At 43.9% G+C, this 18,248-nt stretch overlaps 1 protein-coding gene across 1 annotated transcript in view; it reads right to left on the bottom strand.

The window, feature by feature from the left end:
- Nucleotides 1–18,248, bottom strand: part of LOC144826870 (vomeronasal type-2 receptor 26-like) — a 152,599-nt gene that overhangs the window by 112,620 nt on the left and 21,731 nt on the right. The window contains exon 2 of the mRNA XM_078685329.1: nt 6,601–6,892. Coding sequence (XP_078541455.1) covers nt 6,601–6,892 — 292 coding nt within the window. The remainder of the gene's footprint in view (nt 1–6,600; nt 6,893–18,248) is intronic.

The raw sequence follows: 18,248 nt of genomic DNA on the forward strand, positions 1-18,248 counted from the left end.
AGTAAATTTAGAGGAGGCTACTACCTGGTTGATAAAAACTTTGTTCTAAATTTGAAAGTCTGCTTAACAGTATAGTAACTTAACTGTAGAACATATATACTACACCCGTGCAGAGAGCACACTATGCAGTCTGCAATCTCAATAAGTAAGGAATATAAGAGCTTACCACTGCCCGCCACTACCGTGGCAACCCGCACAGCAGTTTCGTCCGGCACTTGCACCACCTCCTCCCCAGAAGTGTCCTCCTCCACCTCCGCGCTGGGCCCAGCACCAGATGTTCCACCTACAAAGTACATTTAAGAATGTTAGATGTCATAGACATACACCACTCACTAGTATTTTGTCTAGGAATGAAGAAATGTGAATACAGAAACCAATCTAATAATTTGTGACTGTCTACTCTGAAGTAAAAATTTCCCTTTTTCCAGGGAAGGGTGTTGTCTTGCTGCACTTTTTGGCACAACTGATGAATGCTTGCTTTTTAACACGCACCATTTTTCTCATAACAGACAGAAGCTTCACTTCTAAGAACAAATCATCATCACTAGGATGGAGTGACCAACGATTCAGCACCAAAAAGAAAAATTGAAGTTCAAACCAGGTGAGGGCTCGGCTCACCCACAATAAATATGTGAAATAAATCACTAAGCACTTTTCCATTTTTAATCAACCGTTTATGTTTTATGACAAGCTTGGTTTTAATAAATATTTTTACTTTTAATAAAGCTTTAAAACTTAAATAGACTCTGTGGTTTTTCGTCAAGAGTGAATTAGCAAAAGGTTTTGCAATTTGCAAGCATGAGTCCGTGCCTCTGACACTTCTGGACTCTGACTCCGTACTCTTGTCCTGCGTTGGATAATCATCATTGGGGATCAATCATCGATGAATTCGGGAGCTAAATGACTCTGCCACACTATCTAGTCAGTAAGGAGATTAGGGGTTCTTTAAAGTCTGATATCACTGATGTATGTGGAAAGTCTACCTGCGCCTATTATAATTGATAAACAATGCACTATTTAGTGCCCATAGTTCTGTTTGTGCAGATTTGTCCCTGCAACAGTAGTCGTATGGATTGTCCTCCTATCCAAACCAAAAGTAAAGTAGTATCTTATTCTTTCTTGGTGGTCATTCACCTTTTTATTGTTGGTAATTGTCAAAGCATAAACATTTATAAGACTTGAAAAGACATTATGGACAATCCCAGAGGACTGCACTCAGTGCATAGAGCTATTGCTGACTAGAATGGGAGTTTCGTTTAACACCTTTTGCCAAATGTGCAATCTTAGTTAGCTACACAGACAGACTAATAACTAAGAATAATCTAGTAATACCACAGTGAGTCATAGTAGAGGCAGGATAAGAATTTAGATACAGTCTACAAGAAGATCAAAGACGATTTAGAAAAAATCGAATGAGGAACGCTAGGAAAAAATAGGTACTCTATATTAAAATTAAAACTTACCGGGGCCAGCAAAGTAGCCCTCGCCTGACCGATCCTGGCCTTGAACAGCAGCAGCAGCCGATAACCCCTCCTCCTCTGTCCTCTTGCCCCTGGGGGGAGCTGATGTACAACATGAAAGAAAGAAAGACCCGAAAACATGGATGATTGTTGTCAACCAAATCAAACATTTCAAAAGAACAATAACAAAATATTTTGGCGAAATATCAAATAGACAACTATTCCACGGGATATATTAACCTATCTCATGTGGTCTACTACGATATTAGTATTGCTTGATTTGCGGACCGTCGACTTGGAAAGTTATGTAACTCACTAAACAAACTACTAACAAGGTTTGCCTAGGACTGGCAGGCAGTAGTCCGCAGCACGCAAAGTGACAGACAAACTCCATCGTGATTGCAGATCAGCGACAACACTAAAAAGTTTCCTACTACATTAACCAGTCATTAAAATACTCAAACTATCAATCCACCACCACTATTTCTTCGTATTGCCAGGTGTACAAAGGAAGGACTGGACTTGAGTCTGTAGGGGCAGATTTACAAGCCCCTTGCGGCTCTTTTGCTCCATTATTGCGTGACTTTTGTGACGCAGCGGCAGAACAAAAGAGGCGCCATGGTGCGGCGTATATTAACAACGTGACGCATATGGGAGATGCATCACGTTGTAAAGCCCTGCGCCATCAGGGGGCGTTCCGGCGCAAGGGAGGGCGTTCCTGCGCAGGAACGCATCCTAAAAGTGGCTGAGGGAAATCAACAAGATTTCAATCAGTCACTTTTAGGACAATGATGCGTGACTCAAACCCTGCGCCTGCTTGAAGCAGACGTACGGCTTGACGCAGCATTGGGGAGATAGGGCACCCCAGAGCATTGCTGGAGCTGCGCCATCGTTGCGACGCAACTCCAGCAATGCGCCGCCTTTACGGCACAGATGCGTAACGCTTCGGTGACGTTTTGGGCCCATGGTGCGTCGCATTGTAAATACGGCACACCATGGGTGGTGGTGGCGTGGCGCACAATTACTGGCGCATACCTGCTACTTTGCAGGGATGCGCTGGTAATTGAAAATCTGACCCTTAGTGTCTAGCATTACGCAGTTCTTTAAACTACACTCATTCATAATTTCTCAGGCCAATGAAATGAACACAAAATCGAAAACAAATAAGCATAGTAGCAACGCTACTGAGAAGGAGAGCAGTGCACCTGAAATGCACAGAAGATTTTGAAATATTATTTACCTCTTGGTAAAAAACAAAAATTTGCAATATAAAAACACCCAGAGCACGAGAAAACAGAGTAGTGATGAAATAGCTACTACTACTCACCAAGCCCGGGGATCTCGATGCCGAGCAGGTCGAGCAAGTCGCGTTCCCGGTCCAGGAGATCCGTCCAACGGTGGGTGGCCTGGTTGTAGGTGCGCCGGACCCGAAAGTGTTGATACATTGCCCGGCACACCTTCTCCCACCGCTTCCGGCGCTCCCGGAGCCCGTAGCCGCTTGTGATCTTGCCACCTGCCATGATGGTCCTGGGGAAGCGGCGCTGAACATAAAACACTAGTGCGGCCACCTCCTCTGCGCTAAAAATCTCCTTTGGCATCACTAGCTCCCCCCTCAAACGCCCATACGGGAGCCGGGCACGGGGTGCGGGACCCTTCCCCTTCTCGGGCTGCTTCCCGGCTCCCTTTACCATGGTCTGGGCAGAAAGGAAGGTAAATAGAAGAAATAGAATAGGGAAGAAGAAAAGAAAAGAGTTTAAAAAAGTAGTTTAAAATTAACCAAAAGTAGCAGAAAACTCAAAAATATAGAGCTAGAAAAATAGAGGGATAAATAATAAGTAAAATAGATCAAAAAAACTCCAAACAAGCAAAGGATGGCAGAGATTGACAGAGGATACAGAAAGCATGCCCAGAAACATAGCAATGAATGAAAAACAAGATGGCCGTGCCCGTTCACGACCGCGTGGGTAAGTTCGCGCGAGATTTCCCTTGCGATCACACGCGAACTTGTACCAGCGAGCCGCACACTTTGCGAGATTACACATAGCGCCCGGAAACGGAAATACGTCACGCAAACAAGATGGCCGTGCCCATGTACGACTGCTAGGGTAACTTCGCAACGTTGCGCTACAAGCGGCTTGCGGAAACGCAAAAAATCACGCGAACTAACACGCCTCAAAAAAAACAAATCGTATATTCGCACGAATTCGCGGCTTCCGAATTCGATCTCGTGCAAAATCGCGCCCCGCGAATCGCGCGAAATTGCAGAAAAACGATTTTTGCAAAACTGAAAGAACTCAGCAGGTGCAAAAGTTCAATCTTATCATTAGTAACCATTCCCTGTAGTGCTTCCTGAGGGGCCCCTCCAGAGTTCAGTTGCCTACTCACAGCAGGCTCAAAGAATAGCTACAAGTATGCCACAAAGGTCCTGTTAAAAAATAATTACACTGCACAGAAAGCAATTACAGATAAGGAAGCAGGTGCCAGACTGGAAGTTCAAATTCAGTGACACATTAATCAGCCCCTAATTCATTCATGTCAGTTGAGGCAGGGCAGGTGTGCTAACGAATTTTACAAAACTGAAAGCACTTAGCAGGTGCAAAAGTTCAAGCTCATCATTAATGAGGAAGCACTTACAGCTAAGGAAGCAGGTGCCAGCTCAAATTCAGTGACACATTCATCAGCCCCAAATTAATTCATGTCAGTTGAGGCAGGGCAGGTGTGCTTTTCCCCCCATAATCTACAGTGATGAACAAGAGGGGGGTATGGGTGAGCCAGAGGGTGGCAGTGGCAGTGGTGAAACAGAGGGTGGAAGTGGTGAAAACAGAGGGTGCTGTGATGAACCAGACGTAGAAACAACATGGTTGCGACAGTTGCTACCCAACAAGAAAGTTCGCGTTTGCGAACTGGTAAAAAACCCTTGCGAAATGGCAGAAACACTTGCAAACACAAAAAAAAAATCCGCAAAATTCGAGAGTGTTTGCGAATTTTGCAGATTGCGAATCCGTAAATACGCAATTTCGCGGATTGCGAATTCGCAAAATTCGCCCATGCTTATTTAAAATCCTCAGAATTAATCCAAGTACTAGCTAGCAGAGTGCAGGTGAATATGAATATTGCAATATATTTTATGCTTCCCCATCAGAATTATTCACAGAAAGGCTTTAGGAAAATAAGTGTGATTTTCAGAACAGTACACAATAGGCATTTCTAGGCCCATTTACCCCGCGGTCTTGATCCAAAGGTATCTGCTTTTTTCTAGTGCTTATAAAACTTTAAGTTCTTGCCTAACTGAGAGATGTTTAGCCAGTTTATTAGTACACATTTGGAAAATATTTTAACCAGAAGTCCCTGGATTCTTGTTGTTTTATGGCCCTTTTCAGATAAAATAACCAGCTAGAACCTTTGTTCTCTGAGGGGAGAGGGGCCTTTGCCCAGTCCATACCAGTTCCTGAGCACTCTGTTTACCAGACTGCTCCTTTCCTTTCACAGTGTAGGGCAGGAACATCAGACGCCCCACAGGAGGTGGAGCCAGCATTGTGGAAGGCAAGTACAGTCCTGGAGCACTCAGTTGACAGTCTTCCATCCCTTCTTTCAATGTACAGGGCAGAGACATCAGACACACCAGAGGGGGTGGCGCCGGCATTGTAGAGGGAAGGCCCAGCCCTATTAAGGTCCCAGGTGCAACTCCTCGCTCCCATCTAGATGCTGATCTCTCTATTCACCACCGGGCGGCCCCAGCCTGTCTCCTGGAATCCCCCAGCCCTGTCACTCACAAAGCCAGACAAAGGAATACACAACCTAGCAGAGGCGGGCTGAAATGGTTGGGCAAGCAAATACCCACTTTCTAAAAGTGGTATTTGCAAACACAGAATACTAAAATAAACATTACTAAAAGATGTATTTTATTATTCTGAGTCCAGGCATACTAAACACAAATTTCTACCATGTTCTCCGAGTCTGTTAGTATTATAGAATGTAACCATTCTAACAGCCCATTCTCGCCTATGGAGAACAGGTAGCCTTGCAATAGTGAAAATCGAAAACGGCTGTAATTCACTATTAGGACATGCCACACACATCAGGGCTTGTCCGACCTTATACTTGCAATGCACCCTGCCATTGGGCCTAGCATAGGGGTGACTGATATGAAGAAAAGGGAAGGTTTAGAGACTGGCAAGTGGGTGCACTTGCCAGTCAGCATGACAGTCCCAGACCGAATGCAGGCTCTGCAATGGCATACCTTAGACACATTTTACAAGGCTGCTTCTGTGGGTGGCACAACCAGTGCTGAAAGCCCACTAGCAGCATTTAGTTTACAAGCCCCGGGCACACTCAGTGCACTGTACTAGGGGCTGACAAGAAAAGCAAACATCCAATCAGGGAATCACTAATCAATACATCAATTTACAGTAGGGAGCACTTGCACTGTGGCACTGGACAGCAGTGGCACAGTGCCCAAAGCATCTAACACCAGAAAAACACGAGGCAACAGTAAAAATGAAAGGGAGACCCACGCCAATGGTGCCAGGTCTAACAGAAGACATAAAATAAACTCAAACTATATTACCAAATCAAAAAATACACTAAAAATAATTAAATACATTTACGATTAAATTATAAGTTATAACACAAAAATGAATAATAGACTTTGAAATACAATTTTCAAGCCTTATATTGCCTGCAGCACGATATTTTGGCGTCACATTATAGAAACATTACTTTAACTGAACTGCCGGGCACAGATGTTTCAGATTGATGTTTCAATGATCAACTGAGATAGAATCAGCAATGATGGAGGACTAATGTATCGGGGTGTCCCACCTTGTATTTGGTGAGCTTTACCTGAACTTGTTAATTCTTACACTTTTGAACATTTCTTTACTTCTCGACCCTGCTGTGCAGTGGCCTCAAGAAGTCATGTTGACATTTTAAAAAGCATCTATATAGACACATCATTCAAGGTAGTTGTGACCTCAGGAAATAAAACAACTCTACAATGGAATCTGATTTACTCTAGCTTCAAAATATGCATGTGTACAGTCTGTAACGGCGTGTCTCCTATGATGCCAGAAGGTTTCATCACAGTTTAGTAGAAAACTCCAGTTACTAATAAGCATACAAAGTCATCAGCACCTCCTACCTGTGGATACCTGTAGATCCCCACAAGTTCAGCCATTGGTAAGGATGTTGCTGAAGAGAAGTCTCCGATGAACCCACACAGTATGTCCTTCTTCTGACAGCCATAGTTTGGAACTGCTTTGGTTTTAGCTGATAATATATTTATAGCGCTGTGAAGTGCTTTCATCTCACTGGTGCAGGAGTCGTAAATCTGGTAGCCCAGTGTGAGGTTTGGTAAGATTTCAGGGTTTCTATTGATCTCTTCTACGGCAAAGATAAGAGCCATGGCGTGTCGAAGAAAGCGTAATGCAGGTCTGAAAGTGACACAGTCAGAAACTTAGCATCACTAGATAAAGGCACCAGTATGACGAACACACTCATCTCTCTGTTATTACATGTACTTCTTTAATGGTTGTGGGTAGGATGGTGACAAAGAACATTTCAGCCACACCACAGCACACTGGATCATGCAGCAGCAGTCTGAATAATACCACAGCAGACCCACCACCACCAGAACCAACATTCACAGATGCATGACAAACGTTGCCGGCTGGATAAAGAACAACTGCCTGCTGCTGAACATAGACAAGAAGGAAGTACTGATCTTTGGCAACACATGGAGCAAATCCTGGTGGCTATCAGACGTTGGACCCACACCCACTCCCTCCGACATGCCAGAAACCTCTGAATCGTCATTGACACCACGCTCAACATGAAATCACTGGTCAACACCATCTCCTCCGCCTTCTTCCTCACTCTGCACATGATTACATACGATCTGCAAGTGGCTACCCTACACACAATATGCACCCTGACACAGGGCCTAGTCACCAGCCGAATGGACTACGGCAACATACTCTAAGTAGGAATCACTGCACATCTCTTACAGAGACTTCAGACCATTCAGAATCCAGCAGCCAGACTCATCCTCGCACAAACCCACATTACACTCGACCTCAGGCACCTCCACTGGCTCCCCATACAGAAGAGATGCCAATTTAAGCTGGCGACCCACTCACACAATTCTCTACACAACCATGGACCAGGAATGCATTAACCTGAACTTCCATCAGCCATCAAGAAGTCTACGCACCACCTCTTTTTCACTTATCCATACTCCTCGTATCGACTGAATCAGAAGTGAAGAATGGGCCTTCTCTCACATTGCAGCAAAGACCTGAAACAGCCTCCACACACACCTCCAGACCCTCACCTCACTTCCAGAATTCTGAATGGCCCTCAAGACCCGGATGTTAGAATAAACCTCTGGGACCTGCAAGCGCCTGGATACTCTATCGGAGATTAACCTTAATGTATAAATCCTGATTGATTGACAACACTACTGCAGACTGAACCATGTCATTTTAGATTGGACGACACGTCAGCAGGGTGAATAATGCCACAGCAGACTGGACCAAACCACTGCAAACTAAACCATGCCATGGCAGATTGAATACTCCATCCAGAACGCCGCCGCCAGAGACCATCCTGAATGCCGCAGCCAGACTCGTCCTCGGGACACCGCTTCATGAACACATGACCCAACACCTACGAGACGTCCACTGGCTCCCTTCAAACTCCTCACCCACGCCTACAAATCCCTCAACAACATCGGACCCAAATACCTCAACGAGAGAGTATCCTTCCACGTCCCCAAGAGGAACCTCAGTTCCGCCGACCTCACCCTGGCAGAGGTCCCCCGCATCTGCAGGAACAGAACAGGCAGAAGACCTTTCTCCTACATCACGGCAAAGAACTGGAACGAACTCCCGCTGAACATCTGGCGCTCCCTGACCCTGCACACGTTCAGGAAGGATCTAAAGACCTGGCTCTTTGACTGATCCAGAGCTGTCCCCCCCAACGCCTTGAGACCCTCACGGGTTAGTAGCGCACTTATAAACCTGATTGAATGATTGATTGATTGAATAGTGCCACAGCAGAGTAAACCATACCAGAGCAGACTGAAACACATCCTAGCATTGCGACCCACACCACAGCAGACTGAACCATGCTGCAGCAGACTGAATATTACAGCTGCAGACAGCACCATACCTCAGCATGTCACAGCAGAATGTTGTAAGACTGTGGTGTAATAAGCATCATAAGAAGGAATAAACAGCATTGTATAAGCCATTGAATAGTACTTGTATTCATAAGTTCATTTTAATCAGCTTGAGATTCCTAATGTGCTTTATGGTTTGGGGAGTACATAGCTACTCCTTATGTATCATTTATATAGTGATTCATGGCCCTGCAGTAAGGCGCCTACAGAAGTGAGGCCCAAAGAGAAGGAATTACAAAAACAAGACATGTGATGAAGGGAAGCGCATTGACCACTTCCAAGATTCTGAGGCACTTACAGTAAATGCTCACCATATTGTAAGTGATTCACCAGCTTGGAATGCTATTTTTATATTTATTTTTTATTTTTTAAGTTTTATTATTTTATGCAAGGAAATACAGCGGTGGAAGAAAAAAAAAAGATAAGCAATTCAAAACATAAATAAAAGATTACATACAGACTCAAGAAAACAAAGGAAGTTAAATCCATTCCGCAATTGGAGCCCATATTTTCTTTCCCAAAGCCCTTTTTTTAGCACCCTTAGACTGATAAATAGCAGACTCCATATTGTACATGAACAATAATGTTTCTCGCCAAGTAAAAAAAGAAGGAGGTTCAGAGTTAATCCACTCCCTAGTAATGCATGCTCTGACCACTGCCATACATATGAAGAGAAAACAAGTTAGTGGTTTAGATCTTGAAGTGCTAGAATCTATACCTATTAACAACAGCTCTGCAGTTACCCTGATATCACAATTAAGAACAGAAGAAAAAAACATTTCAATTTGATGAAAAAAATCCCCAAGCTTAGGACATTGGAAGAACATATGAATGTCGTTAGCTGCATACAAACCACAGCGGTTACATTTCGTTCCCACCGTCGTACTCCATTTAACCACTTTGCTAGGGATGTAGTAAAGGTCGTGAATACACATAAAATGTTGGGATTTCATCATCCCGGTAATTAAGATTTCGGACGCTAATTTAACAGATTCTAGAACATCAATATCCTGGATACCTAATTTGCTAACCCATTTCGATTGACAGTGCTCTAAGTCATCTCCAAATTCCTGTATCAAACACAAATAAAAGATTCCTATCGGAGTTTTTCTATACAAGTGTTCCATAAGGGGGACTTTGTTCATACTAACATCAGAGATAGAAGAGGAGCTTTGCAAAAAACTGCGAATCTGAAGATTTAAAAAAAAAATCGTTTTTAGTTAACAAAAACTTATCCTGAAGTTCCTGAAACGAGGCAAGTTGGCCCTTAATATATAAATCACCCAAATAGCGTATTCCTTTCTGTTCCCCTCTGATAGTTATTAAGTCACAGAAAATCATATCTGGTAGAAGACCGGGAGCAGCAATCGCTGTATAGGCATTTAATTTGCTTAATCCCAAATGCACCGAACCTTTTTGCCACACACCAAAAGCTGCCTTTAGCATCTTAAATTTGATTTTCTTGTGATAGCTAGGTTCGATCACTTTAAGAAAGCAAGCTTTAACTTTTTCGCCCATGATCATTTCAAAAGTAGAAGGTGTTTGGCAGAAGGGAATACAGGCTGGGGGGTTCGGTGCTGGGTAGGGGGGCGGGTTCACGGGGGGGTTGGTATAGGAAGAGCAGGGGTTGGGGGGATGCACGAGGGGGGTGTCGAAAAAAGGGGGAAAAATGTTGACAGCAGATTGCGTAAAAAATGTCTTTTAATTACTGTTTTCAGTCTGAATTGGGATTTATCTGACCTATTTTCTGAATTTAGGATAAAAATGATCTTTGAAGTAGTTCCTGCATACATATGTTTGCCTTTATCATTTTTCATTTTTTTTCTACTATAAGTAAAAATGGCAATAAAAGGTTTACGGATATGTTCCTTAAATGTTTCTGGATTGAATAATGTTATAAAGCGACAGAAGGTAGCAGCGGAGCTTAGGTATATATCACCACATATACTCTGTGTACAGGAAACTCACATTCCATGGTCGAAACGAGAGGTGTTAGCTTATGCGGATGACATTGCGGTGATAACGACAAACCTAGGCACCGCTATCAAAGAAATTGAGAGGCTGGCTAGTGAGTTTGGGCGCGTAGCAGGATATAAATTAAACGTGCAAAAAACTCAGATCTTGTGCTCTGAGTCTGTAGTATCGCAAGACAGCAGAGTGGTGAAGGAGGCCACATACTTAGGTATTCAATTTCAGGCTAATATGACAGAATTAGTTGAGGCTAATTGGACAACATTGATGACTAAAATCAGGAATTCCCTGGATAAGTGGGAACGATTATATTTAACTATTATCGGAAGGTCTGTGGTAAATATATAAATAATACCCTATTTTTGACTAGACTTATAGCATAACAGATAGCTCAATAAATAAGAGTCAAGATTCGAGGTAGTAGGAGTTTCTGCAGGTTTATTACAGCATAAGGACAGGATCAGGACAACCTGCATAGGAACGGAATGACAGGGCCCAGCAGGACAACTGGGGCCCAGCAGGGGAAAAGAGGCCCAGCAGGACAACTGGGGCCCAGCAGCTGCCGGGGCTTGGTCTGGGATGAGCGCGCTAACATTTAATAACAAAACATTGATTTATATACATAGCGCAAACACATAGCATTACATTGCAGTGGGCGTAACAGTAGGTGGAGTAAAAAGCGTGACGCGTAGCAGTCGCGAGAGATAACAGTAAAAAGAGGTGTAACTGGGCGTATACATAGACATGTGGTGCAAAACGTAACAGAATATGTCATGAATGGGCGGAAACATTGGAGGGGGCTACCTAAGGAGCCGGGACCTCTAACCTAATGGTGCGCGAAAACTGGCAATGACGTGTTACTAGGAGAAGCTGGGGGCTACGAACTCTGCGCTAGGAGCAGAGACTAGAGTCTGGAGGGTCGGAGCGACATGTACCTAAACCCTATCTGGTATCTACTGTTTAGGGAACATGTTGATATAAACTAGAAGTCATGAGGGGAAAAGCTAACTTGATTCTAAGACTGGACCATGCATTATTCTACATGTAGTGCGTGAAGAATATTAAATGACCATTAAATACAGTATTTCTCCAACGTGGAGACGAGAAGGCTAGACAATGACGGAAACTATTGATGCAGTTCAGTAGCTTAGGAATGCAGAGGAGGAGGACTGAACTGATAACTGGAACTATAACATACTTTTGGCAGACTCAGAGGCAGAGCCGGGGTGCACCGGGCACTGCAAGGCAGGAAGTAAGTGAAGGGTCGAGGATACAGGTGGGGGCTGTATCGCTCCTCAGCGAGGCTTTCAGGAGACAGGAGCTGAATCTGTGGTCCGGGCCCTTTTTGAGGCCTGGAAACGGGGACTTTATAATTGAATAACGTGCACACTGAGAAACGTGGCAACATTACTTACATAGGCCTGATATTCGTAGTATTCACGAGGACTGGAAACTAACATACTAGAGGTGGACACAACTGTAATTGCGTCATTAATCAGGAATGGGGAATAACATATGCATATTGATCATGCACACATAACATATGATGGATGAGGCGTAGGGACACAGAACATGGCAAAATTTACTTTTCCACATTCCCTCCTTGTCACTACGTTTCCATCAGGAAACATCAATATTCATGATACCGTCTATCATTTCATACAGTACCATTTGCTCGTCTCGAATTGTCTTGGAACGAGATTTAGAACGGGGCTTGGGACTGGGGATACAAGAGGTAGCACACATGCTGCAAATCGCAGGGCCACATTGTATACAGAGGCAGCAGCTAAATATGATCGCTACTGCAATACCTAAAAAGGACAGGACTTTCCATCCCCATGCGGAAATTATATTCCAGAACCAACCGGACCATGTCCAGGTGCCTGGGTCTTGGTGTAACAGATGGGCAATTTTATGGAGTCTGGTTATAGCTGAATAAACAGACGGCGCGTTATTTGGAATGAAAATACAACAACTGGATCCGAGAATTCTACAGGCCCCGCCCCTATCGGCCAGTATGACGTCAAGGACGAGACGATTCTGTAAAACGACAATTCTCATAAAGGATTGTTCTTCAGTTAAGTTACCTAGAGCGGAGGCAGTCTCATCTACTACTGCTTCAAGGGTTCTTGTTAACCTACGAATAAGCTTACTATTTACAACTGTGCCTAAATAAGGGAAAACACCTTTATCAATATCAATGAATTGCTCTGCGGCGGTTTCAGTATAATCGACAATCGGGAGATTTCTCTTGTGTCTAGTGTGTACTAAGAAAGAATTCCTATGATAGTCAGGTGGGGCTAGAAAAACAGGTGGCAGTAGGAAAGCAATGTAACAGGTTCCCTCCCAATCGAGGGGCAGACGGACATATGCAGTTTGACCACAAATAAAATAAGAATGACGTGAAGCTTTGAAAATAGATTTCCCACTGTCACTATACTGGATAACAGTAGTACATTCACTATGACCTATGTGTACAGAACCATAACTACGGACACATAATTCGCCTTTGACTGGTAGTACTGAAATAGCGGGTGAGTCTGGAGTAGTATCAGACTGAACATTCAGAACCATGAAATTCGACGAATAATTTCCTAAATTATATACTTCATTTTCTAAATCTAAACCTGTTCTGTGGGGGAAACCTTGCTTGTCTGGGAAACATGTACTGTTAAGAAAAGACATATCTGTTGAGGATGACGTTAACGTGGACCATGCTCCACACGAACCATTGTGTGAGAATGGATAAGGAAAGAGTGGCAGAACTCCCTTCGGTGTCTGAAAAGGGGGGAGTCGACCACACACCCAACAATTAGTGGCATTGCTGGTCTGGTGTGAATAATGTAACATACGGATAAATGTGTTATTACGCATAGCGAGGCGGTATGAATATTCGTGAGGAGGCAGATCACTAAACGTGTGCTCTACTGTAGCATGAGCAGACATATTTACATGAGGAACTGAAAAACACAGATAGAAAGCATAGCTGGTGCAGGAAATCATTATGCTGATGAATAATACGAAACTCAGAAAAACGATACATTTGATTGAGCTTTGACTGACTCTCTCACTATGGGGGTCTATTTTATACATGTCAGAAACAGTCTAACCGTTTCACCTAGGGGAGGACTTATACAATCAAACTGGCTGACTTATTAGACCTGAGCTTTAACTTATACTCTTGTTGCGGAGTTTTCTCTAACAAGGGAGGGGTTGTAATAAAGTCTTGTGCGGGACAGTCCTTTAAAACAATGTTCTGGCAGTCCTTCAAATCCTGGGAAATGTTCTTGGAAATGTTTTTAAAGACTGGTTTCGGTCCTTTGAAAAGTTTTACATGAGAAAGGTGGACCCACCCCTTCCTGCCTTCCAACTTGACGGCAGTCCGGGTGGTCAAGAGGACCTGACGTGGCTCCTTCCAACGTGGTTCCAGCGGACTTGATCTGTCGAAATTTCTGATCATCACAAGGGATCCTGGAACGATCTCGTGCGGTGCCACCTCGGTATTGTCTGGAAATGCGGCGGCAACCTGTGAACGACATGAGTTGAGGGCAGACATCAAGGAAGCTAGGTAATCTGTCAGCATATTACATGAAACATCGGTAATACTTCGGGGTCTAGGAGTACCCCACATGTTAGGGGGGCGGCCGAAAACGACCTCATACGGGGACAGACCTGATCTGGAATGTGCGACCATACGCATGTAAAATAAAGCGACTGGCAGAGCTATTAACCAGTCCACACCTTTGTCCTTACAGACTTTTGCTATACGGATTTTCAGAGTCTGATTATGCCTTTCGACTAGTCCAGCTGCTTCTGGATGGCGTACACAATGGAACTTCCACTGGTACCCTAACAAAAGGGAAACATGTTTCATGAGTTCAGATGAGAATGGCTGGCCGTTATCAGAATATACGACTCTAGGGAGTCCGTATCTAGGGAAGAATTCACGAACCAACTGCTTGGCAGTGGTCGCGGCTGTGTAATCTGGGACTGGATATGCTTCTGTCCATCTGGACAAGGCGCATACAACAACAAGGACATACTTGAAACCTCGACATCGCTCCATTTGAATATAATCCATCTGGAGGACCTCAAAAGGGTGGTCAGGGGGCTGGAAACCACCTTGTTCCACCGGGACACTTTTACCTGGATTAAACTGACAACATATCATACAGGTACGGACTTTCTGCTTGGCTGCAGCTCGTAAATGCTTGTTGAACCAAATGTTCTGGATACTGTCTAACATAGCTTTTTCTCCTAAATGTGCTGGACTATGTGCGGTATTGATAATAACTTGAACCATAGAATCGGGGAGAAACCATGTGGCTCTACCCTTCGTTAACCATCCTTGATCTGTCTGGACCCCTCCTTGTACAGACCATTTCTTGATTTCATCAGGGGTAGCATGTAACTGTATATCTATGACATCTTGTGTAGGGTCCTTAACTGTCATGCATGTAATCGGATCTGGAGTATGTGTCAGATTAACTGGAATGTCTGGAGTCTGTGCTGTAAGCTTGGCTGTGCGGTCTGCTAGATCATTACCTTGGGAAATAATGTCAGTGACTTTCGTATGTGCTTTGCACTTCATGATAGCAATAGATGTCGGTAAATGTATGGCATCTAACAGGGCTTGAATAAGGAGACCATGCTGAATCTTGGTTCCATGAGAAGTCATAAAACCTCTCTCCTGCCAGAGCACTCCGAAGTCGTGTACAACTCCGAATGCGTAACGTGAATCTGTGTAAACATTAACCTTCAGGTTCTTGGCATGTATACAGGCTTGTGTCAGAGCGACTAGCTCTGCTGCTTGAGCAGACAGGGTATCAATACGGTGTGTTTCAATAACTTCAGTGTCAGTAGTCACTGCATACGCGGCGACTAGTTCTCCTGTACTAGTTCTCATACATGAACCATCCACATAAAGTGTCAGGTCAGGATCTGGTAACGGAATGTCTGTCAGGTCTTGTCTTGGCTTTGTCGTAATGTTAACTACTTCCACACAATCATGTGTGTCTGGATTTGAACTAACTGATGGTAACAGTGTAGCAGGATTCAGAACGTTGCAGCGTCTAATTTCTATGTGTGGCTGGAACAGTGTCAATTCATAACCTGTTAAACGTGCAATTGTCAAGTGCTGAGTTTGTGTTCGGTTTAAAAGAACTTCTACTGGATGTGGAACTTGTACTGTCAGGGAATGTCCTAGAACTATAGAATCACTTTGTCTGATAGCTAGTGCTGTGGCTGCAACTGACTTGAGGCACGCAGGCAACGCCTGGGCGACTGGATCTAATGTGCTCGAAAAATAAGCACAGGGCTTGTATTGACCTGCTTGATTTTGTGTGAGGACAGATAATGCTGTACCTTCGCGTTCAGTAACGAAAAGTGTAAAAGGCTTACTGTAGTTCGGTGTAGCTAGAACTGGAGCTTGACATAGGGCTTTCTTTAACTCGTTGAAACTAAGTGTATGGTCAGATGTCCAAGGGAGGACAGTCGATACGGCTGCCTCCTGTGTCGTTAACTGTATCAGTGGCTTGGCTAGGAATGCATACTGGGGAATCCATTGTCTACAATAAGAAGTAAGGCCGATAAAGGCACGTACCTCCTTCTGGGTTCTGGGCTGGGGAAGACTCGCTATTAACTGGATACGGTCGGGTGTCAACTGCCTACCCCTCTTGGACAGCAAGTGTCCTAAGTATACCACTTGCTGGACACAGAATTGAAGCTTCGAAGGTGACACCTTGTGCCCCATCTCGGCTAGAAAATACAGAACTGTAAGTGATGCTCGCTCGCAAGCACGTTCAGAACGGGCTGTGATCAGTAGATCATCGACATACTGGAGCAGGGCAGTGTCAGTTGGCATGTGAATGTTGTCTAGTTGTCTCTTGAGTGCTTGACTGTAAATACTAGGGCTTTCTGTGAAACCTTGAGGAGCGCGTGTAAACATATAGCTCCTTCCATTTAAACAAAATCCGAAAAGAAACTGGCTGTCTGGATGAATTGGAACACTAAAAAATGCATTCTTGAGGTCAATAACAGTGAAAAACATGGCTTCGGAATCAATGGCTGTTAACAGGGAAGAAATGTCTGGGACAACTGGGTATTGAGGAATAATACATTTATTAAGCTCTCGCAAATCAATCACTAATCGATATACTGGGGGTGCATTCGGATCAGTACGTTTCATGACTGGAATGATCGGAGAATTGCATACATTGGAGTCAGTTTCTACAACTACTCCTTGAGCCATGAGCTCGTCAATAATTTTGGATAAGGCTGCTACAGCCTCAGGTGGCAATCTGTACTGCCTGATTCGTGGTAACACTACACCTGGTTTGAGAGTCACACGATAGGGTGTGATTTGCATGTAACCTACATCAGTTGGACCTTGCGCCCATAAATGCTGTGGAACATTAGACAATCTTGAATCAAAATCTCGTAATACATAGTGACCCTTAAAGTCACGTAGGAACAGACGTATTCCCTCTGGGGAACAGCAAATAACTGCACCTAATTCTTTCAGTGTCTTAATACCTAATAGATTTTCTGGACATGACTTAGTAAGTAACAGATCAGTAGTACGGGACAATGGACCTACTTCTAGAGTAACTGGCTTAGATATTTCATTAACTATGGGTTTTCCTGAAAATCCAAGGGAAACATTTCTTGAGCCTGAGAGCGGAGCCCCTGGAACTTCGGCGTGACTAATTGTGGTCCTACTTGCCCCTGTATCGATCAAAAACTTTCTGTCTTTCCCTAATACTTGACTATGAACATAGGGACCTTCTTGGTCTACAGGTATCTCGATGAGAGGCAAGCCTACCTCCCTCTCTAGGCTGTTTCATGAATATGACTGATACTCTGGATACTCAGACTGTGCATACTGGTACATCTGCGATGTAACGTGCTGTGTTGCAGCAATAGGCTGCGGTACTGTAACTGTCTGTGGTGCATTCTGTGACTGAGGAGTCTGTGAAACTTGTTCTTGTCTCGGCGGACGTGGTCTTTCTTTAGTCTTACCAGTAGCTATGTTGTGTTTCAGAACTGCACACTCGTTTATAAAATGACCTGGCTGTTTACAATAATTGCAGTTCCCTTTAACGGGAGCCGCAGGATGACTGGCTTGATTCGGACCTCTCTTCTGACTGTCTTGAGGAATAGATTGTGCAACTAGCACTTTCATTTTCGTGTCTTTCATACGTTTTCTTTCGTGTTCTTGCTCTTCTCTGATTCTATTCTGGTGATACTGGAGCATCTGGAGCATCTGGGACGGAGTATTTGCTTGCCAGGTGCTTTCGACTTTCAAAACTCGGTTTTTAATTTGTGGACTTGAATTCTCGACTAATTTGGTAACGAAAAGATGAGGGTATGACTCACTACTTGTCTTGAGACCACTGTTAATACTGAAACATTTCTCAAATCTAGAATAAAAATCACTAATATCCTCATCTTGTTTCTGTTTACAGGCTGAGATTGCATCCCAGTCTTCTTTCCTAGTTGTCAATAATCTGGGTAAAACTTGAATCAATAATTCTGGTAATTCTTTACATTTATCTCCAAGACCGGTACCTGGTACTCGTGCCTTGTCTTCAGCTTCTAGAGCTGCCCAATCGATCTTTTTCTCTCCCACCTCCCAT

Source organism: Lissotriton helveticus, chromosome 4_1, assembly GCF_964261635.1.
Source record: "Lissotriton helveticus chromosome 4_1, aLisHel1.1, whole genome shotgun sequence".
Taxonomy (NCBI): domain Eukaryota; kingdom Metazoa; phylum Chordata; class Amphibia; order Caudata; family Salamandridae; genus Lissotriton; species Lissotriton helveticus.